The 23,689-nt window shown below is 46.5% G+C and overlaps 1 protein-coding gene across 1 annotated transcript; it reads left to right on the top strand.

Moving 5' to 3' along the window:
• On the top strand, nt 1-21,849 carry POLD3 (DNA polymerase delta 3, accessory subunit). The gene is made up of 12 exons (XM_032220244.1): nt 1-204; nt 3,114-3,169; nt 4,852-4,954; nt 5,661-5,700; nt 5,893-6,025; nt 8,761-9,028; nt 10,056-10,137; nt 12,204-12,363; nt 14,335-14,444; nt 16,059-16,144; nt 18,634-18,712; nt 19,212-21,849. Exons 1-12 carry the CDS (start codon nt 76-78, stop codon nt 19,412-19,414), a joined length of 1,449 nt encoding a protein of 482 aa, XP_032076135.1. The 5' UTR covers nt 1-75; the 3' UTR covers nt 19,415-21,849.
• Nucleotides 21,850-23,689: the final 1,840 nt, after the last annotated feature.

Below are 23,689 nucleotides of genomic sequence, written 5' to 3'. Positions count from 1 at the left end.
GCTTCGCCGGAACTGGCTACGCTCGGCCGCCGTAGCGAGCGCGCGCCAAAGGAGCGACCGCGGCCTGGCGTTGCCATGGCGGCGGTGGAGGGTCGCGGAGGGGAAGGGCCGCTGTGGGGCTCTCGGGGCCCCGGTCGCCCCGCCATGGAGGACGAGCTTTACCTGGAGAACATCGACGAGTTCGTCACGGACCAGAACCGAGTCGTGAGTGGAGTGGGTGGGTGGGAAATCTGTGTGGGGTGGGGTCCCACGGTCACTAAAAAGCTTCATTATTATTATTATTATTAACAAATAAATAAATAAAGTTTAATTGTTGAAATGCGTTTAGTTGCTTTCCTGCGGCTCCTTGAGGCCCCCAACTCGAATCCTGCCTCTACTCCAACTCCCATCATCCGCAGCGGGGATTGATAGGGATTGTGGTAGGCCGGGGACCTCTTGAGGGGAGGGACGGGGGGGGGCAAGCAAGAGGGATCCGAAGGGGCGACTCCCGAGACCCCGCGGGAGCCTTGTTGCTGCTGCTGCTGCTCTGCAAGGGACTCCAAAGCATCCCATAATAATACCCTTGGCCTTCGGGCCTTCGTCTCCCCCTCCGAGGGTCAAAAGGGGAAGGGGGGGCTCCTCTTTGGGATTTTAGGGAGGGCAGGTCTGGTTGTGCATCTCTTCATCTGGGGATGGGGCTTATATGCTCTCCCCCCCTCCCCAAATCCACAGCAGCCCTGAACTCTGGATTCCCCTCTGGCATCAAGGAAAATAATGATAAGTGATCATAATAGCAATAGCAATAGCAAGTTAGACTTCTATACCGCTTCATAGGGCTTTCAGCCCTCTCTAAGCGGTTTACAGAGTCAGCATATTGCCCCCAACAATCAGATAGATAGATAGATAGATAGATAGATAGATAGATAGATAGATAGATAGATAGATAGATAGATAGATAGATAGATGATAGATGATAGATAGATGATAGAATAGATAGAGAGATAGATAGAGAGATGATAGATAGATAGATAGATAGATAGATAGATAGATAGATGATAGATAGATAGATAGATAGATAGATAGATAGATAGATAGATGATAGATAGATGATAGAATAGATAGAGAGATAGATAGATAGATGATAGATAGATAGATAGATAGATAGATAGATAGATAGATGATAGATAGATAGATAGATGATAGATAGATAGATAGATGATAGATAGATAGATAGATGATAGATAGAGAGATAGATAGATAGATGATAGATAGATAGATAGATAGCAATAGCAGTTAGACTTATACACCGCTTCATAGGGCTTTCAGCCCTCTCTAAGCGGTTTACAGAGTCAGCATATTGCCCCCAACAATAATCTGGGTCCTCATTTCACCCAGATAGATAGATAGATGATAGATAGATAGATAGATAGATAGATAGATAGATAGATAGATAGATAGATAGATATAGATGATAAATAGATAGATAGATAGATAGATAGATAGATAGATAGATAGATAGATAGATAGATAGCAATAGCAGTTAGACTTATATACCACTTCATAGGGCGTTTAGCCCTCTCTAAGCAGTTTACAGAGTCAGCATATTGCCCCCAACAACAATCCGGGTCCTCATTTCACCCACTTTGGAAGGATGGAAGGCTGAGTCAACCCTGAGCCGGTGAGATTTGAACAGCCGAACTGCAGTCAGCTGAAGTAGCCTGCAGTGCTGCATTTAATTAACCACTGCGCCACCTCAGCTCCCAAAAGAATGGGATGACTTCTCCAGAAAAGAAATATATAAACTATGCAATTGTACGTGTGTGTATAAACAAATACTATATGCATAGCATAGTTTTTGCTTTTGCCTTATAATAGTAATGGTTTGGTAAGGGTAAGGGTATGGTACAGTGTGGTATGGTCTTTATTGTCATTGTACAAAAGAAATATAATGAAATTGGCTTTAGCCTCACTGGTGCAATCCAGGACACCAAATACAAACGACATGAATAGAATCCTATCCTATCCTACTCCAATCCGTTCCATTGTGTTCCACTTCACTTCACTCCATTCCATTCTATTCTATTCTATTTTATTCTATTCTATATATTCATTTATTCTGTCATGTTCATGTAGTGTCTATTGGAGGTGGTGACCCTTTGAGAGCTGCATGCAACGAAATTTCATTTTAATGTATGCCGATTAGCATACCTACGAAGTGACCATAAAGTTATTCTATGGTATGGTCTTTATTGTCATTGTACAAAAGTAATATAATGAAATTGGCTTTAGCCAACACTAGCCTCAATCCAGGACAAATACAAACGATATAAATAGAATCCTGCTCTGCTCTGCTCTGCTCTGCTCTGCTCTGCTCAGCTCCATTCTTCATTCCATTATCCTATCCTATCCTACTCTATTCTATTCTATTCCAATCAGTTCTGTTCCACTCCACTCCACTCCATTTTATTCTATTTTATTCTATATATTCATTTATTGTCATGTTCATGTAGTGTCTATTGGGCGTGGTGACCCTTTGAGAGCTGCATGCAACAAAATTTCATTTTAATGTATGCCAATTAGTGTACATTCCAAGTGACCATAAAGTTATTCTGTGGTATGGTCTCTATTGTCATTGTACAAAAGAAATATAATGAAATTGGCTTTAGCCAACACTAGCCTCAATCCAGGACAACAAATACCAACAACATGAATAGAATTCCAAAGCAGGTAATCAGGGAAAAAAGGGAAAAAAAACACTAGCCATACGTTTCAACATGTGCGTGGAGTGATTGTGGTTGTGTTTAAGAGTCTGACAGCCCAAGGATTGAAACTACTCCTGTTTATATAGTAATTTTATTTATGCCTGCATAAATGGATGCAAATCTCAAATGACTTTCTCCAGCCAAGGTTCAGGCCTCCCCCAAAAGTCAGCTGTGAGGTATAATGAACCATATTCTGAAGAATAACACATACAGCGACAGTCACCTGTAGCGGTGTCAGTCCGGTCTTCAAGCTAAGAGGTCAGCCTCCCTGGACTCCAGGACTCTTCCCAACCCAAGGATGATTGTAGTAGTGTTGGTTCAATACGTGGTGGCATTTTTAAAAAAAAAATAATGACATGCGTTCCTTTGCAGGTAACATATAAATGGCTGAGCTTCACCTTAGGAGTTCATGTGAATCAAGCAAAGCAGTAAGTTATTAATCTCTCTTGCCTGTACTTAGTAGCCCAGCCTGAAAAACAGGAGGACGTCATCTCTAATCCTCATGTAGTCCTCATGACCACGGTTGAGCTCAAAATTGAGACTGTTGCTAAGTGAGTTTTGCCCCCTTGTACAGCCTTTTTGCAACAGTTGTTAAGTGAATCACTGCAGTTGTTAAGTTAGTCACACAATTGTTAAGTGAATCTGGCTTCTCGGTTGACTTTTGCTTGTAAGAACCACAAACTGAACTGGCATCACCGAACAGCACAGTGATGTGATGTTTGGCTTAAAGACGGCTTCCATTAAGCAATGGAAATTCCAGGACTACATGTAAATAAGCTTTGTTACATGTCCATTTTAATTTGGGGCTATCTATCTTTGGAATGTGTTACCCTTTAGGGCAGGAGTCTTAACCCTCAAAGAGAGGGACTGGCCCAAAGTCACCAAGCTGGCTTTCATGGCTAAGGCAGGACTAGAACTCACCATCTCCTTGGCCCAAAGTCATCCAGCTGGTTTTCTTGCCTAAGGCAGGACTAGAACTCACCGTGGAGGGTAGAAGAGAGAGGAAGAGAAGGAGAGATAGTAGGAGAGGAAGAAGAAGTGTGGAGGAGAGGTAAGGGAAGAAGAAAGAGGCAAGGGAAGGTGGGTGGAAGGGAGGGAAAAAGAAGAAGAGGAGGGAGGAAGAGAAAGAAAGAGTAGGAGAGAAGGTAGGAAGGAGAAGAAAAAGAGTAGGAATAGGGAAGAGGTAAGGGAAAGAAGAAGGGGATGGAGAGGAGGAAGGAAGGAAGTAGAGAAGGAAGGGAGGGAGAAAAGTGAGAGAAAACAAGGTGGTATCTTGGCAGGTGTGAAGGATGATAAATAAAGCCTTTTAAACTATACCTTATAACCTTTCAAATGGAATAATAATAATATAAGAATGGCAAAGAAAAAGAATAATTATATGAATGTATATCTATAACTATGTAAGAAAATAAATGACAGTAAAAATATAAAGCATAATATAGGTAAATAATATTTGGTCATAAGTAGCTAAGTTTAAATAAATAAAGAAATGTACATAAAAATGGATAACAAATAAGGAGATTATGAATGAAAGATAGAAATGTATAGAAGGGAAAACACTAACTGCAAAGAAACCGATTCGGAACTGCGGTACGATATACGACGGAACTTATTGTTCCTATGTTGTTTTTAAGTTATGTGTTTGTTTTTGTTGATGTGCTTATGTGTTTAAAATAAAAATTTATTAAAAAAAAAGAAAAAAAGAACTCACCGTCACCTTGGCCCAGAGCCACGCAGCTGGCTTTCATGGCTAAGGCAGGACTGGAACTCACCGCCTCCTGCTTTCTAGCTTGGTGCTGTTACCACTAGGCCAAACCGCTTTTCATTTTAGCTGTTTCATCTTGAGCTTCAGAGCTTACTTTGGATAACGTATATGCCAGTGTTTCTCAACCCTGGCGACTTTAAGTCCTGTGGACTTCAACTCCCAGAATTCCCCAGCCAGCTGTGCTGGCTGGGGGATTCTGGGAGTTGAAGTCCACAGGACTTAAAGTCGCCAAGGTTGAGAAACACTGGCATATGCTCTTGTTTTGTTTTTCAGCGGTCAGTTGTTGAAAATTTCCCCAAAATTAATTGTCTGTTTTAATCTCGGCCTTTGCCCTCCTTTTAACAGGATGTTATATGACTACGTAGAAAGGAAACGGAAGGAGAATGTGGGAGCCCAGTTGCATGTCACCTATTTGCTGGCAGGGAACCTGGTTCAGAGCGGGCACACCGTAAGTCACAAAGGGGATTTCTCTTGCAATGGACATTTGAATTTAAATTTGGTAGCCGGAGTGGAAGCCGAAACCCAGCATTGCAGGCTTAAATCGCTTCCCTGAAAATGAGTTCTACCGATGGCCAGAAAACATGGGTGCCAATTATATACCGTATTTTTCGGAGTATAAGACACACGGAGTAAAAACAAGTTTTTGCCTCCGCAGGCCTCCCAAACCCTCTGCATGCCTCATTTTTTTGTGAAAAACGGGGCATGCAGAGAGTTTGAGAGACCCGCAAAGTGCTCCTGGGAGCTTGTGAGAGGCAAAAACGGCCCATTTTTTGCTAAAGCTGGCCTGTTTTTGGCAAAAACAGGGCATGCATAGCCTTTAGGTAGCTTGTAGAGTGCTCCTGGGAGCTGGATGGGGCAAAAACGAGCAAAAACTGGCCCATATTTTCACTCGTTTTTGCCTTCCCCAGCCCCCAGGAGCACTTTGCAGGCCTCCCAAACCCTTTGCACGTCCATTTTTGTGAAGGCGGAGTTTCAGGAGGCCAAAAATGTTGTGTTTGGTGTATAAGACGCACCCAGATTTTCACCCTCTTTTTTTTGGGGGGGGGGGGGGGAAGGTGCGTCTTTTATTCCGAAAAGTACATTATGTTAGTAATCAGTCTTTGGATGATAAGAAATATTTGCTGAAGTAATAAGCTGCCTTTTCTTTTTTTTAGTACCATAAGGTTGCAGTAGTGAGAGAAGATAAATTAGAAGGTAAGTTTGTGCACCTCTGAAAAATACAATGAATTATTTTTCCATTGTTTTTTTTTTTCCCCCCACAACAACAACCATGTGAGGTGGGCTGGGCTGAGAGGGAGAGACTGGCCCAAAGGCACCCAGTTTATTTACCCCACTTGTTTTGAGAAAACCTCCCTCCTTCCCTCCCTTCTTCTGCCTCCTTTCCAGCCTTGAAGTCCAAATTCTCCACAGTGGCCAGCGTGCACGTCTACAGCGTCCAGAAAGCCCAGCTCAGGGACAGCAGCCCCCTCTTCAACACCGACTACGACATCCTCAAGGCGAATCTCGAGAACTGCGGCAAGTGAGTGAGCTCGTGGCAAGCCGTCGGCGTCACGGTGGCCGTTCTGAGCTACACATTGCAAGCTGACAGCCTGACATCAGTAACGGTGGTGGAGGTGGGGAGAAGCAGTGGGGCTGGGGGACGCAGGGAGGGAACTTACAGGAATCAAACCAGGGGTGAAATGCTACCGGTTGGGGCGTTAAAAACATTAAAAAAAAGGTTTTTTTAAAAAAAGTTCCAGCAATCGTCGCACAGCTGATCTTCGGAACTTAAAAAAAAAACACCTTTTTAAGCATTTTTTTTACAGGTTCTCTGGAAACACGGGGGTGGTGGTGGTTTTTTTAGCTCTCAGCAGGCCAAAAATGGAGGGTGGGAGAGTATCTGTTTTTGCTCCCAGCGGGCTGAAGCCCACTAGGCCTAAAACGGGACCCGGGGGGGGTGTTTGCTGAGAAAGAGAGAGAGAGGGAAGGAAGGAAGAAAGAAGAAAGAAAGAAAGAAAGAAAGAGGGAGGGAGGGAGGGAAAAAGGAGAGGAAGGATGGACTACAAACCTGGTGTCAGCGTTCCAAGTATCACGCAGAATTAAATCAGAGTCCAAGACAAAACGATCCTTAAAGTTCCAATTTAATAAGACAGAGGTGGCGCAGTGGTTAAATGCAGCACTGCAGGCTACTTCAGCTGACTGCAGTTCTGCAGTTCGGCTGTTCAAATCTCACCGGCTCAGGGTTGACTCAGCCTTCCATCCTTCTGAGGTGGGTAAAATGAGGACCCAGATTGTTGTTGGGGGCAATAATGCTGACTCTGTAAACCGCTTAGAGAGGGCTGAAAGCCCTATGAAGCGGTATATAAGTCTAACTGTTATTGCTATTGCTATCATGCTATGAAATCCCAATACTGGAAATGACATCAGGATTCCACCCAGTTAAAAGTTCATGACCTTGTCCCCACACCCACAATCCATTCACATGGTCCAATCTTCTTCTTCCACGCTGGCATCCACACCCAGCTGCTTCCGGTCAGGTGTGAAGGTACGGAGACAAAAGATGACCTTGAGCGTCTAGAAAAGAATGATAACAATACATTCCACAATCCCACTCCTGCTTCTTACCACCTACAAAGCCCTCCATGGTAGTGGATCTGGGTACTTGGGAGACCGCCTCCTGCCGATTACCTCCTCGAGACCGATCAGATCTCATAGACTAGGCCTCCTCCGAGTGCCATCTGCCAGCCAGTGCCGGCTGGCTACTACGCGGAGGAGAGCCTTTTCAGTGGCAGCTCCGACCCTCTGGAACGATCTCCCCGTGGAGATTCGTACCCTCACCACCCTTCAGACCTTCCGTGCAGCCCTCAAGAACTGGCTATCCCGCCAGGCCTGGGGGTAAAGATCTGATCCGCCCCCACCTGAATGTTGGATGAATGTTGTTTACTTTTTAATTATGTGTTATGTTATATGTTATTGTCTGTATCCCCCTCCCTATAAGTTGTTAGCCGCCCTGAGTCCCCTCAGGGAAAAGGGCGGCCTATAAATAAACCTATTCAATTCAATTCAATTCTATTCCCCCCTCCCATCAACTACACTAATGAAACAACATAATGAAATAAGAGAAAGTGTGGCAGGCCAAAATTCTAAAAGGAATATAATGGCAGGCCTGACAACTGGCACTAGACGCAGCTTCACAGGATAATCCAGGGCTGGAAGGTACCTGGAGGTCATCTAGTCCAGCCCTGCTCCAGCAGGACATTGTTAAAGTGAGTTTCTGTCTTTTGATCCCCCAGTTATATGACTACATAGCCACGCCCACCCAGTCACATGACCCCCCCCCACCCAGTCACCCCCCACCAAGCCATACCCACAGAACCTGGTAGTAAAAAAATTTTTAGATTTCACCACTGAATGAAACCCGAGACGTGCTGTCCCATGGGAAACACCCAACTGCCAGTGAGCGCACAAAGTGAGGGCTTAAACCATTTGTTAATAGCTGACTGGACCTTTACTGATGAACCAGGGGGGGATTGTCCGGGACCAAGGGAAAGTTAGCGTATCTTTTGTGCGCGGAAATCTCTGAACCAGCTTTGGCTCTTCTGTAACCACTTCGGCTTTAGTAAAGCACAGGTAGTCCTTGACTTACGACCACAATTGAGCCCAAAATTTTCATTGCTACGTGAAATGTGTTTTAAGTGGTTTTTGCCCCATTTTACAACCTTTCTTTCCACGGTTATTAAGCGGATCACTGCCGTTGAGTTAGTCACAGGATTGTTAAGTGAATCTGGCTCCCCCACAATGACTTTGCTTGTCAGAAGTTCGCAAAACTTGGTGCGACCCTGGGGCACTGCGACCGTCATAAAGATGAGTCAGTTGCCGAGTGTCTGAATTTTGATCACCGTGATCATGGGGAGGGTGCAACTGTTGTAAGTGTGACAAAACTGTATTAAGTCTTTTTACTTATCAAAATTTTCAGTTCTGTTGTTACTTTGAACGTTCATTAAGTGAGCTGTTGTAAATCGAGGACAGCCTGTATACTTTTGGCTAATCATGGGTCAGGAGCCTTTCTTTCCTGATGGACCAAGTTGGGACAGTCGACAAATGGATCTGGACGCGACTTTGCTGAAAACTGAAATTGTTTCCAGATCTTTGACAATTGTACTGAACAGTTTTCTCACTCAACAACATAAATTTTGGGCTCCATTGCGGTCATAAGTTGAGGACTTGCCTGTATTTAGTTCCATTGCTAACCCAATGTGTTCATTCCGCTCCTAGATTTAGCGCCATTTGCTGTCCTGCTGCCGTCATCAGGTCTGTCGCTGAAGGCCCCCAGGCTGAGACCCCCGCCCAACTGCCCCCCCAGCCTCCACCTGCCACAAGTGCACTCCTCGCTCCCGCGCTCAATGGCCATGCTCCAGGCGCGTCTTCCAAGCAGCCCGCCCAGCCGATGAAAGGCATTATGGGAATGTTTGCGGCCAAAGCAACCTCCAAAACGAAGAACACCAACAAGGAAGCTAAACCGGAGACCAAAGAGACGCCCAGTGTAAGTTTTCAAACTTGAAATACCATATTTTTCAAAGTATAAGGCACACCGGAGTATAAGACGCACCAAGATTTTGAAGAGACAGATTTTTTAAAAAGCTTTTGCGCTCTGCAGACTGCTCAAAAACAGCCTGTTTTTTTGCAAAAACAGGCCCGTTTTTTGTCAAAAAAAGGACATGGATAGCCTTTAGGAGTCTTCCAGAGTGCTCCTGGGGGCTGGGGAGGGGCAAAAAGGAGCAAAAAAGGGCCTGTTTTTCCTTCATTTTTGCCCTCCCCATCCCCCAGGAGCACTCTGGAAGACTCCTAAAGGCTATGCACGTCCATTTTTGCAAATGGGGTGGAGTTTTGGGAGACCAAAAATGCTGTATTCAGTGTATAAGACGCACCCAGGTTTTCACCCTCTTTTTTAAGGGAAAAGGTGCGTCTTATACTCTGAAAAATACAGTACTTGGCGGAAGAACCAGGGCTGGCTGGGGAATTCTGGGAGTTGAAGTCCACATACCTTCAAGGCGCCCACAATTGAAAAAACCCTCATCTAGAGAAAATGCAGGCAGTCCTCGACTTACACGGGTTCATTTAGTGACCGAAATTACAACAGCGCTGGAAAAAGCGACATGGCCATTTTTTCACACTTACGTACATGACAGTTGCAGCATCCTCCGTGGTCAAAATTCCCACTCTTGGCCACTGGCTCATATTTATGACGGTTGCAGCATCCCGGGGGGGGGAGGGGGGGTGTCGCGCGATCCCCTTTTGCGACCTTCTGACAAGCAAAGTCAATGGGGGAAGCTGGACTCGCTTAACAACCGTGTTACTCACTTAACAACTGCAGCGATTCACTTAACGACGGAAGGAAAAAGGTTGTAAAATGGGACAAAGCTCACTTAACAAACGTCTCACTGAATAGGAATTTCGGCCTGAGTTACGTCTGTGCAGGCTTGGCCATCACTGCAGTGGTTTTACTGATTTTTATATTGTGTTTCTGGGATATCTTCTTTTCTAACTCCTTTTTAAAAAATTTCTTCTAGGCTTCGGTGACCAACAGCAAAGCCGCAGCGAAAGGAAATATGCTGAACAACTTCTTTGGCAAGGCAGCTGTTAGCAAAGAAGGTGAGCCCCTCTTTGTATTTCCCCCTCCATTGTAAGCACAGGAAGTCCTCGACTTACAACGACTACCTTTGTGCCTAAATGGTGCATTCCTAAGCAGGACAGTTAAGTGAATTTTATCCCATTTGACGGCCTTTCCCGCCACACATGAAGTGAATCACTGCATGGTTCAGCTAGCAAGACGGTTGTTAAGTGAATCCGCCGCCTCCCCTCCCCCCAATTGACTTTGCTTGTCAGACGGTCGCAAAAAGGGACCACGTGGCCCTGCAGTGCAACTGTCAGAAATGTGAGTCAGTTGTCAAGCTCCCAGATGTAAATTGTGTGACCGTGGGGTGGGGTGGGGTGCGGCAACGGTCATAAGTGTGAAAAACGGACATAAGTCATTGGGGTGCTGTTGTAATTTTGAGTGGTCACTAAATGAACTGTTGTAAGTCGAGCCAGAAAAGAGCCAGTTGCCAAGTGTGCGGATTTTGCCCACGTGACCACACAGGGAGGCTTCAAAAGTTGTAAGAGTGAAAAACTTTCATAAGCTGTTTTCAGTGCCAGTATGACTTCGCACAGTCACTAAATGGATGATTGTAAGTCGAGGACTGCCTGTTCTAAAAAAAGATTGAACATTGGTTTTAATTGGAGGCAGCTTCCAAATAGCATCCAAAAGTGAATCAGAGTCCAAGGCAAAAAGTTCCTCAAAGTTTTGATTTGATTGATTTTGATTTTATTGACATTTGTAGGCCGCCCTTTTCCCTGAGGGGACTCAGGGCGGCTCACATAAAATCAGGGAATGGGAAATGCAGACAATAACAAAGACACATATAATAAAAACAGTAACCAACATGCATTCATCATTCGGGAGGGGCAACTATCTTCATCCCCAGGCCTGACGGGCTAGCCAGTTCTTCAAGGCTGTGCGGAAGGCCTGGACGGTGGTGAGGGTACGAATCTCCACGGGGAGTTCGTTCCAAAGGGTCGGGGCGACTACTGAGAAGGCCCTCCTCCTTGTAGTTGCCAGCCGACACTGGCTGGCCGATGGAATACGGAGGAGGCCCAATCTGTGTGATCTTATTGGTCGCAGGGAGGTGATTGGCAGAAGGCGGTCTCTCAAGTATCCAGATCCACTACCATGTAGGGCTTTATGGGTGATTAACAGCACCTTGAAGCGCATCCGGAAATCGACAGGTAGCCAGCGCAGCTCGCGGAGGATAGGTGTAATGTGGGTGAACCGCGGTGCACCCACAATCGCTCGCGCGGCTGCGTTCTGTACCAGCTGAAGATGCCGGATGCTCTTCAAGGGCAGCCCCATGTAGAGCACATTGCAGTATTCCAGCCTAGAGGTCACGAGGGCCCGAGTGACTGTTGTGAGTGCCTCCCGATTCAGGTAGGGTCGCAACTGGCGCACCAGGCGAACCTGGGCGAATGCCCCCCTAGCCACAGCCGTCAAATGGTGGTCGAACGATAGCTGTGGATCTAGGAGGACTCCCAAGTTGCGGACCCTCTCTGAGGGGTATAGAATTTGACCCCCCAGCCTGAGAGATGGAATATTGGTGGAATCCTTGGGAGGGAAACACAACAGCCACTCGGTCTTTTCACTTCATAAAGTTCCACTTTATGAAGAGAGCCAGGTTGGCACATCTGGGAAAACCTGAATCTGAAAGTTTCCTAGTTTTCCCCACCCAGTTGAAAGTTCAAGAACTTTCCCCTCCACACCCACAAGCCCATCCCATGGTCCAATCTCCCACTGCCACGCTGGCAGCTTCCACCCACCCAGTTCCGGTCAGGTGCAGAGACAAAGGATGACCTTGGTTTTCTAGAAAGAATGTTGTTATGGCTACATAGCATCTAACTCCATAGAATCCCCCCTCCCATTTTCCCACCATAGAAAATGCATAGCAGAATAACATAAAGGGTGGCAGGCCAAAGATCCAAAAGGAAAGATGGCTGCAGGCCTGACAGAAGTTGCTGCCATGGGTAGTTTACAGGAATGAACTCACATGGGTTCATCCTCCATGAAGGTACTTATCCCACCTTGATCATCACATGCTGACTTTCCTATTTTCCTTGCTTCTGTGCAGACAAAGCCAGCGCTGAACCCGAACAACAGAAGGAAGAGCGATCCGCTGCCAAGCCCCCCGTTTCTTCCACAGACCCGAAGCCTCCTCTTAGTCCTGCTGGCCATGAGAAGGCCAGCAAGGAGGTCGAGCCAGCCAGAGGGCAGCAGAGGGATAAGAAAAGGTAGTGGGTTTGTGTTTCCCTCGCTGACCCAGGCTGGAGTTGGCCTGTTTCAGTCAGTTGTGTGGTTCATTGCTACATATATACCGGCATTTCCCAACCTTGACAACTTTTAAGATGTGTGGACTTTGATTCCCAGAATTCCCCAGCCATCATTTTTTTAACTCCAGCCTCCAGAATTCCCCAGCCACAATGTATGGACTTAGCAATAGCAATAGCAGTTAGTCTTATATACCGCTTCATAGGGCTTTCAGCCCTCTCTAAAGCGGTTTACAGAGTCAGCATATCGCCCCCACAGTCTGGGTCCTCATTTTACCCACCTCGGAAGGATGGAAGGCTGAGTCAACCTTGAGCCGGTGAGATTTGAACCGCCGAACTGCAGATAGCAGTCAGCTGAAGTGGCCTGCAGTACTGCACCCTAACCACTGCGCCACCTCGGCTCTTCTGGGACTTCAGCTCCCAGAATTCCCAGCCATCATTTTTGAACTCCAGCTTCCAGAATTCCCCAGCTACGATGTGTAGACTTTACCTCTTAGAATTCCCCAGTCCCCACGTTGGACTTCAGCTCCTGAAATTTCTGTGGCCTAAAGTCCATAATCAAAGCATTGATTTTGAACTCCCAGATCCCCCCCCTGCCCCCCCGCAACAGGATGCATGGATTTTGACTGCCAAAATTCCTCAGCTAGCAGATGAGAATAGCAATAGCAATAGCAGTTAGACTTATATACCGCTTCATAGGGCTTTCAGCCCTCTCTAAGCGGTTTACAGAGTCAGCATATCGCCCCCAACAACAATCGGGGTCCTCATTTCACCCACCTCGGAAGGATGGAAGGCTGAGTCAACCCTGAGCCGGTGAGATTTGAACAGCCGAACTGCAGAACTGCAGTCAGCTGAAGTAGCCTGCAGTGCTGCATTTAACCACTGCGCCACCTCGGCTCTATATCCGGTGGGAGGGAGAGGAAATAATTGGAAGAATAGCGTGCCTGTCAGCTTCTGCCTTGCTGTTGCTTCAGCTGCCATGAAACGGGAAGGGGGGGGCTTGTATTTGGGAGGGGTTAATTGATGTGCTGGAGGAATGTTCTAGGATGTACCAGTCGTTGGGATTGCGCATGCGTATGTGTTTCCCGCCTGCATCAACGGCCTCGACATTCCATCGTCCGGCCTGTCTTTTTGAAGTTATCTCACACCTGACATTTGAAGGACTTATGATTGGACTGGAGCTTTGATCCTAAGGGGGGGGAACGGGCTATTCTATATATCAATTGCTTTCGCGCCATATTAATCAGACTTTGCTTCGCTACTGCTTGCTTATCATTTATAATTAGTAAAAGTACTTTTGATTTCCAACCCATGGAGTCTCTTAGTTTTCTTTCCTAATTATGGAATGGAGTGGGCTTGACAGTGCCTTTAAAAAAAAGAAATCAATTCAGCTTAAGGTTCGCTTTGCTCCAATTTTTAATGGCGGCTGAAAGTTGTAAAATCTATTTTTAAAGGAAAACCTAACTTCTACAAAGAGTACTTAGTTTGGGAAGACTTTAGGGGATTCTCCACCGAGCTATTTATTTTATTTTAAAAGCTCGAATAAGAGTTTTTCCTCTAGCTTATCAGAGGGGGGCTGTTAACTGAGTTTTGACCCATTTCACGAGTTTCCTTGCCACGGTTGTTAAGTGAATCGTTGCAGCTGTTTTAAGTTAGTAGCGGGGTTGTTAAGTGAATCCGGCTTCCCCCTTTTTGCCTGTCGCGAAAGGGGGAAATCACACGACCCCAGGACACCGCAACCATCACAAATATGAAAACTGCCAAGCGCCGAGTTCTGATCATGTCATCACAGGGATGCTGCAACAGTGTGGAAAGCAGTCATGAGTCACTTTTTTCATTGCTGTTTGTAACTTTGGGCGGTCACTGAGCAAACGGTCGTAAGTCGAGGAATACCTGCTTTGGCAAAGCTTTTCGTTTTTCTTCCTTTTCCACCAGAGCAAAGCGGGCGGACGCATCTGATGAGGAGGAGAAAGGAAGCAGGCGCCTAAAGAAGAAAAGGCGTCGGATCAAACCGCTTCAGTCGGACAGCAGCGGTGGTGAGGAAGGTGAGAAGAGGTGGGACACTTTAAATCGGGGGTCTCCAACCTTGGCCACCTTGAGACTTGTGGGCTTCAACACCCAGAGTTCCTTAGCCAGCCTCCAACCTTGGCCATTTTAAGACTTGTGGACTTCAACTCCCAGAATTCCTCAGCCAGCTTTGCTGGCTGAGGAATTCTGGGAGTTGAAATCCACAAGTCTTAAAAGTGGCCAAGGTTGGAGACCCCCCCTGATTTAAACCAATCCTTGAAGCCAATTTGAACCCTCGTAAATCTCTCGCTGGGCTTCCCAACCTGCGGGAAATGTAGAGGCCTCCTGAGCAGCCTTTGAAAATGGAGAACAAAAGGCTAAGCCATATAAACGATACAGAAAACGGACAAATAATTTTTTCTCTTCTTGCTACGGTAGAACTTCCAAGCGTTCATCCCTCAAAAAGTCATTGTGGGAGATTTCCGAACCAAATAACAGGAAGTTCCCCATAATTTCCCAGAAATGTTCTGCCAACGGGTATAGAGGTGGATAATTTAGATGGAGGATCCATTAATCATCAGTGGTTTCTTAAGGGATCATGTCAAGCCTTTGGTATCGGAGGCAAATGGTCTATCGACCACCTGTTATTAGAAAAACTCAAGTAAGTTTGCAAGTTTGCACGTTTAATTTTATTTATAGGCCGCCCAATCCTGGAGGATTCCAGGCGGCTTACAGAAAGGGGAAAGAAAGGAAATAAAAGAAAATAAAACTAAAATAAGACAAGTTAAAAAGTAAGCAGGGCTAGTAGTAATTATTATTAGTTTTTACGCTTCTTTTCAAGGTAGGGCAAAATTTGACTAGTCGGCACGACGTAAAAACGATGTTGGGATTCTAGAAAGAGTGTAGAGAAGAGCAACAAAGATAATTAGGGGACTGGAGACTAAAACATATGAAGAATGGTTGCAGGAACTGGGTAGGTCTAGTTTAATGGAAAGAAGGACTAGTGGAGACATGATAGCAGCCTTCCAATATCTCAGGGGTTGCCACAAAGAAGAGGGAGTCAAACTATTCTCCAAGGCACCTGAGGGCAGAACAAGAAGCAATGGGTGGAAACTAATCAAGGAGAGAAGCAACTTAGAACTGAGGAGAAATTAACCAGCGGAACAACTTGCCTCCAGAAGTTGTGAATGGTCCAACACTGGAAGTTTAAAAGAAGAGATTGTATTGCCATTTGTCTGAAGTGGTGTAGGGTTTCCTGCATAAAAGCAGGGGGTTGGGCTAGAAGACCTCCAAGGTCCCTTCCAACTTTTTTTTATTCTGCCCTGTGCTGAATGCCACTCAGTGTTGCTGACTTAACGCAATGAGCCAGTGTCAGATCCAGAGATTACTTTGTGGCTACTTCCTGACCAAAACAGAATTGCCCAGTAAAAGTGGGCTGGACAATCTTCACCCCAATGTTTCTTTGGCATACATTAAGGGCATCGCTCAGTGTGAGGAAGCAGGGAAGGGATCAATACACGCAAAAGCCATATCCCGCTCCTCAGCCGGAGACGCTCACAGAGTCCTTTGTTGACACGCAGAAGGAAAGGAGAGACAGCTGAAGTCCCACATGTGGCAGCAAGTCAAATGTAGAACCTTGTTCCTTCTTGCAGACTCTTCCTCCCTGGCAACGTCGGAAGACACCCCTCCTGTGCCAGCTCAGAAGCCTCGGACTCAGCCGGCACCTAAACCCCCGGAGGTAAATATGCCTAACCACCGGCGTGTGGGTGTGAGAGAGGAGGGAAAGAGGAAGACAAGGGGAAAGGAAGAAAAATGTGGGTGAGACAGAAAGGAAGGAGAGCGAGAGGGGAGGATGCTGTTTAGATTTGCCATTCTCCCACAGTGACCGACAATTGTGCTTGTTTTTTTTTTTTAATAAAAACTTTTTTATTCGATAAACATTAAAAACATTCGACAGACTATCGAATGGATTGACTATATACAAAATAAATACGGGACCAAGAAATTCCAGTTAGCCTATGCTTAAGATCAGGAATGATTTAAATTGTTTAAAGTTAGCTTAGCAAGAAGAAGCTAAGATCAATGTAGAGATGTTATTAATTTCTTTTTTCTCAATAGATTTTAGACTGTGTTTGTTAAAAATCTATACCGTGTACGGGTTCTGGGAAGCCGGGGGGGGAGGGGGGAGGACGAGGGGGGTCAGGATGGAGGGAGGGAGGGATATACACTAGGCTAGACATGATGTGTTAGATCTCAATGCAATGTGACTTCACATGTATACTGTTTTTCTCTAATTTTTCTTTAAAAATAGGATAAGCCAAATACATTGACTTATAGTGGAAATACACCGAGGGGGGGGAGGAGGAGTAGGGAAGAAGAAAGATGGGTAGAGAGGGATGGGAGAGAGGGTGGGGGGGAGAAGGCGAAAGGGAAGGGGGGAGCGGATCTGGAGAGAGGAGTGGTAGAGGGCGAGGGGAAGTAGGGTAGAGAGGGATGATGGAGGGAAAATAGAAAGTTGGAGGGTGGTGGAAGAAAGAGGTGTATGGAGAACGGAAGAGGTATATTGGGCTTTTATTTTCTGGGGCATTGTCGACAAGAGGAATTGATGCAATTACTGTTTAATACTGTATGGGGTATACATGTGAGTGTATGAAAATGAAAATAATATATACTAAAGAACAAACAAAAAACATTAGACAGAGTGCGACATTTCTGGCATAAACCTTTCCGTATATAGTGATTAGATCTTACAACAATTACATTTTATACATTACGGAGGTCAGAGATGGCGAACCTTTTTTTGGCTCGCGTGCCATAAGCGGGGGGAGCGCAGGGGTGGTGGTGTGCGGGCGTGCCACACCCATAATGCAATGTGTGACCCTCCCCAGTGCGCATGTGCGAACTACAGGCGCTCCCCCCCCCATTTTTTGCATGCTCTTTTCACCCTCCCCAGGCTCCAGAGGCTTTATAAGAGCCTGGAGAGGGCGAAAAGAGCCCCCCCCCCCCCCGCACCTGGAGGCCCTCTGGAGGCTTCATGAGCTTCCCTGAAGCCTCCGGAGCAAACTGGAAGTGAGCAAACTGGAAGTGCGTTCCTGACCTTCCGGTAAAGCTCATGAAGCCTCCGGGGTGTGTGGGTGGGGAGGCTCTTTTAGCTCCAGAGGCTTTATAGGAGCCTGGGGAGGGTGAAAAATGGCTTCAAAAAATGGCGAATTCAGCTGGCCAGCCTCACATGCCCTGACAAATGGCTCTGCGTGCCACCTATTGGCCATCCCTCTGGAACGAGCTCCCCGTGGAGATCCGGACCCTTACTACCCTCCCGGCCTTCCGCAAAGACACTAAGACCTGGCTGCTCCGGCAGGCTGGGGGGCTGTTGAAATAGCCAGCCCCACGGTAACTATGAATGTTGTGTATTTTAAATTGTTGTTTTGTCTATTTGTCTATTCCAGTGTTTCTCAACCTTGGCAACTTGAAGATGTCTGGGCCTCAACTCCCAGAATTCCCCAGCCAGCGTTCTGGGAGTTGAAGTCCAGGCATCTTCAAGTTGCCAAGGTTGAGAAACACTGGTCTATTCATCCCCTCCCCTTGTTTATTGTCAGCCGCCCGGAGTCCTTCGGGAGTGGGCGGCATAGAAGACCAATAAAATACAAATACAATCCCGGACATAGGTGTATGTAGTCAGTTGATCCTTTTTTTATATAATTACTAATCATACATTCTTAATATGTTGTTGATTTTGAATGTTGATTTTATTTATATGTTGCCCTTTTCCCCCGAAGGGGACTCAGGGCGGCTCACAACTAAACCAGGGAAGGGGGATACAAACAAAAAATTTAAAACGACATAAAAAACAATGCATAATTAAAACACAACAGTCATACCAATTCGAGACGGGGGCAACAGTTCTTTAGCCCCAGGCCTGTCGGAACAGCCAGGTTTTAAGGGCTTTGCGGAAAGCCAGGAGGGTGGTGATATCCTATTTTCCAATTCTTGAACTTGCCTGTGTTTTTCTGTCCCGGCCTTTTCCCCTCATTTCTAACCATCGGGTCCCATTTGTCCCAGATTTCGTGGCATTCCGTCTCTCCCTCATCTTTGAGCTCCGGCGTCAGTCAGTCCAGAGCTCTGTCCAGTCCAGAGCCAACCATACTCAAGAAGACTCTGCTTGTTGAGTATGGTCAAATAGGGCAGCAGGGTCTCCTCACTCTCTCTCTTTCTGCTGCCCCCTTTCAGGCTTCCGTGGGAGTGAAGAGACGCAAGCGGAAACGGGTCTTGAAATCCAGAACTTTTGTGGACGACGAAGGCTGCATCGGTAGGTAGCTCATGGGGTTCCGGGCACAATAAATCTCAGTGCCGTTGTAACTACGAACAGTCACTAAACAAACTTTTGTAAGTCAAGGACTACCTGCACAGCATTGTTTGCTACGGTGCTACAAACAACCCCTAATCCTCCTTTTCCTTAAATTAAACATCCCCAATTCCTGCAAGAGCCTCAAAAGCCGAGGTGGCGCAGTGGTTAGAGTGCAGTACTGCAGGCCACTTCAGCTGACTGTTATCTGCAGTTCAGCAGTTCTAATCTCACCGGCTCAAGGTTGACTCAGCCTTCCATCCTTCCGAGGTGGGTGAAATGAGGACCCAGACTGTGGGGGCGATATGCTGACTCTGTAAACCGCTTAGAGAGGGCTGAAAGCCCTATGAAGCGGTATATAAGTCTAACTGCTATTGCTAAGTGATGTTCTCTTGAGAGCGAGAAAGAAAGGGAAACTCTCCGGGTCTTCTCCCTGTAAACCTGTGTCTCCTCTTGTTCCCAGTGACGGAAAAAGCCTACGAGAGTCAATCTTGCACGGAGAGCGAAGAGGACGTCCGCACGAAGCCCGCCGCAGCTCACAAGGCCCCTGTTGGCCCCCCGAAAAAAGACCCCAAGGAGGAGAAGAGAGGCACCAAGAAAGGAGGGCTGGCCCCTGGCAAGGCCAATAAGCAGGCCTCCATCATGGGCTTCTTCCAAAAGAAATGACCCTCCGAGGATTTGCAGGATTTGAGCGAACCTCTCATCTCGGAGGTGTGGGATTTGCTCTGTAGCTGAGGTCTCGGGATCCAGGCGGTGGGACTTGGGAAGCTTCTGATCCTGAAATTAGGTGGGACGCTGGGCGCTGGACGACTTGCACGGGGCAGCCAGGCGCTTAGGAGTTTTCAACCGAAGAGCGTACGCATTCCTCGATTTCTTTTAAAGCTTTTAGAGGCTGGTCCTCCACAAATAGAGGTACTCCACATCTTGTGCTCAGAAATTGAACAGGTCTCCCTCCTTCTCAGGGGCGGATTTGCAATCCCTTCCTGGAAACAGGGAGGTGGGGCTATCTTCTCTCTTGGGAGGGGGGTCCTCTTTGGGGCCATGTTGCCCCCTCGTTGGCAAGAGGTCCGTGGGGTCTCCAGCCTGAAGAAGCCAGCAGAGATGCCTCCAAGAAGATCCAGGCGATTTCCCTTTCATGAAGCCCCATAGAAGGCCTCATGATCCCGCAGGACTTGTTTCCAAGAAGACCCCCACCCACCCCCAACGAAATCTCATCCGCTAGGACTGGCAGCTGGAAACATCTGGGCCCGCCCTCTTCAAGGGTCTCCACCGCCTAGCCCAGCAAGACCCCTCTGTTCTCCAGGAACAATGGCCAAGTGGAGATTGTTGAAGGACACTTTGGTCTTCTAAGAAGGCCGCGTACTGACTACTGATTCCTTCAACGGAACCCTCCGTATTCCTCAGATCTTGCTTTGGATCCAGGAAAGATTTGACCCCAGCCTCAGAAAGATCCCCCAGCATGGGAATCAGCCACGGCTGGCTTCCTTTAAGCCCCCTACTCGGATTGGTCATTGCAAATTCTTCATAATGAGAAACCTTTCAGGATTGGCCAGGAGCGCCGTTGGGGTAGAAGATGCTAACTACGAATACCTTCCCAACATGGTTACACAAACCAGTGGCCATGGTTTGGCCCCTCTCCAAATAATGTGCCTTTGGCTTGGACCCTCTTTGGGGCGTGGGGGGGGGGGGATGTACAGCAGCCCCTCCCACAAACTGGGATGAAGAGATGCGTGAAAAATTGGCGGTCTTTTGCTATTTTGGGGCAGGGTCTGCTTAAGAAATTGTTATCGAAGGAAAACACTTCTGGATTGAAAGGCCCGACTCCAAAGAAATGAAAGATCTACAGAGGCCTCGCGTGTAGGTACAACAGCCAGTCCTACTCTGGACATTGTCAGCTGCTTGTGACAAAAATCACAACTGCCTCTCGGATTACCATTTTTCGGCCCTCTGGCGTGTCTCTTCCTTTCCAACTTCTCCGAGTTTTCCCATAAGTGGGTAGTGTTATTTTCCCAGGTTTTTCCACGGGAAAATTATCTCAATAGGGGAGAGGAAAAGGAGCGGGAATTCGGGTCAGATGTTCCCAGGCTCCTACACCAGGCAAGTGTTGTACAAACACACACACACACACACCCCAGATGGGCACAGTTCTAGCGGTCACTGGGGTGATTTTTGCAGCCAAATAACGGTAGTTGAGTTACAGGCCCTTGATGGCGAACCTGACCCATGTGCCAGAGGAGGCACGGAGAGCCCTCTCTGCGGGCACATGCGCTGTCGCCAGCTGCTCTTTTGGTTTCCAGCACGCACATGCTTTGCCTTCGTGGGTTAGGGTTCGGGCTGTTTTCAGGACATTTTTGGCCCAAAGAAACAGCCTGAAAAATGCCCCCAAAACGGGCCATTTTCAGGCTGTTTTTCACATCAAAAATGGCCCCAAAACAGCCAAAAACAGGCTGTTTTGGGGACCCTTTTCAGGGTACGAAAATACCCTGAAAATGGGCCAGAAACCAGCTTGTAAATGGCCCCCCAAACAGGCTATTTTGGGGGGGGCATTTTCAGGCTGTTTTTCATGCAGTTTTCTGGCCATTTTTTTGGGCCAAATGCGGCTGAAAAATGGCCAAAAAACAGGCATGAGCCAGCTGGTCAGCTGGCCTTCAGGTTTCCAGTGTTCTGGTGCATGCTCACGCACATCTGTTCCAGTTTGGGCACTCGGGGGGGGGGGGTGGTGAAAAGGTTGGCTGCCATTGTTACCGGCTACCCTGCAAAAGGTGCTTTCCGGAAAGAGATTCCCCCAAATAAACTTTCCTCTTAAACTTCCTGATGGCTTTCTTAGAATGAATTGTCTATTTGGTCGACTGGAAGGCCGACGGAGAAAACTTTCGCCCTTTCAACTAAAATGTATTTTTTTTTTCACAGTGGCCTGAGAAAGCTCCATTCCAGCTTTGCTTCTAACGATCAAGTTTTATCCCTTGCTGTAAAAAAACCCAGAAATTATCCCAAATCTATTCAGATGGCAAGGAATGTCTCTTGTCCTGGTTCGATCAGCTTCCGGGTCAGTGTTTCCCAACCTTGGCAGGTTTTAAGAGGGGTGGCCTTCAACTCCCAGAATTCCCCATTTCAAGCAGAGCCGGCTGGGGGGGTTCTGGGAGTTGAAGTCCACCCCTCTTAAAACCTGCCAAGGTTGGGAAAAAACTGCAAAGCTGGTGGCTCGCTTTACAATGAATGCACCAAGGCAATAACAACACAGCTATTTTTGGGGTGCGCAGTTGTCAATTTTCTATCAAGAACCAGTCTGACAGTTTTGTATGTCAAAATACCAGGGCAGGAAGTGAGTCTGGGGGAGAATTATGGGCCTCTGTTGTCTGAGGTTAACAGAACTTGGGGCTTTCCTGAGTTTCCCCTCTTTTTATGTCGTTTCTTAAAATGTCCCCCCCCCAAAAGAAATTTACACTGGAAAAGCCAAGTTGAATAAAGACATGCTCTTGTATGCTACTTTCCCCCCCACTCTTAATTTGCGTTTGGTTTAGGATTTATGTAGTGCTGGTTGGTCAACCTTCTTCATTTCAATTTTGAAAGTTTCCCTCCCAAGTGAATACTTCAAAAGCGAGTCCACCCATAGCCGCTTTCATTAAGTTCATTTTAAAAAAGAAAATCCCATTTTAAACAGAATAATCAAGTTGGAAGGGACCTTAGAGGTCTTCCAGTCCAACCCCCAGCTTAAGGCAAAAGTCTTTATGCCATTCCAGACAAGTGCCCGTCCAGTCTCTCCTCTTAATAACCTCCAGTGATGGAGGACCTACAATTTCTGGTGGCAAGCTGTTCCACTGGTTCATTGTTCTCACCATTAGGAAATTCCACCTTAGTTCCAGGTTGAATCTCTCCTGGATCAGTTTCCATCCATTCTTCCTTCTCTGGCCTTCAGGGGCTTTGGAGAATAGCTTGACCCCTTTCTCCTCTCTGGGGCAGCCCCTCAAGTACTGGAAGATGCTCTCCTGTCTCCCCTGGTCCTTCTCTTCCCTAGGCCAGCCAGGCCCAGTTCCTGCAACCGTTCTTCATATGTTTTACCCTCCAGTCCCCTCATCATCCTGGTTGCTCTTCTCTGCACTCTTAAATACAGCTGGAATTTTTTATTTATTAAAGAATAATAAGTATTATTCTTATTTCTTGATAAGAAATGTCAGATCTTGTCAGAGAGAAATGTCAGAGATACAATCAAGAACTTTGAGTTTAACCCTTACTAACTGCATGGCCACATCCCTAACCAGATGGTCCTCAATTTTGACCACAATTGGTCAGGAAATTTATTTTTAAGTGAAGGGTCATTAAGGGAGACATCACCCAGCTACGTTAAATGCACGGCCATTTTTTTTCAGTGGTCATTAAGTGGACCACTGGTCATTAAGCAAGATCTCATGATGGCACCTAGCTTCATATATTACGCTATCCAAGGGCAGCCACTTGAAAAACATCTGGGCGAAATGGCTGCCCATGCATTGAATGTAAGTGTGTGTTTGTGCGTGTGTACACAAGAGGTGTGTATTGTAGACTAGTGTTGACCTCACCCCCCCCTTCCTAAGAGGTCTGTAAGGGGGCGTGCATAAGCGCACCAGTGTGCCTTCCGTCCCTATCCTAATGTTCCCTTGTATTCGCGTTCATTTCATGTATTCATAATCGTGTCTATCCTTATATCTGTTATTTAATTCATGCTTGAAGAAATAAATAAAATAGCTATATCCATCCATCCACCTACCTACCATCTTTCTCTTTCATATCTATCTCTATCCATCCCTGTCCTAATATTCCCTTGTATTCACATTCATTTCATGTATCCATAATCGTGTCTACTCTTATATCTGTTATTTAATTCATGCTTGAAGAAATAAATAAATAAAATACCTATATCCATCCATCCACCTACCTACCATCTTTCTCTTTCATATCTATATC

The sequence above is a fragment of the Thamnophis elegans genome, chromosome 6 (genome assembly GCF_009769535.1).
Source record: "Thamnophis elegans isolate rThaEle1 chromosome 6, rThaEle1.pri, whole genome shotgun sequence".
In the NCBI taxonomy this organism is placed as follows: domain Eukaryota; kingdom Metazoa; phylum Chordata; class Lepidosauria; order Squamata; family Colubridae; genus Thamnophis; species Thamnophis elegans.
The sequence above is the reverse complement of the archived record's forward strand: the minus strand, read 5'-3'. Positions and strand labels throughout refer to the sequence as shown.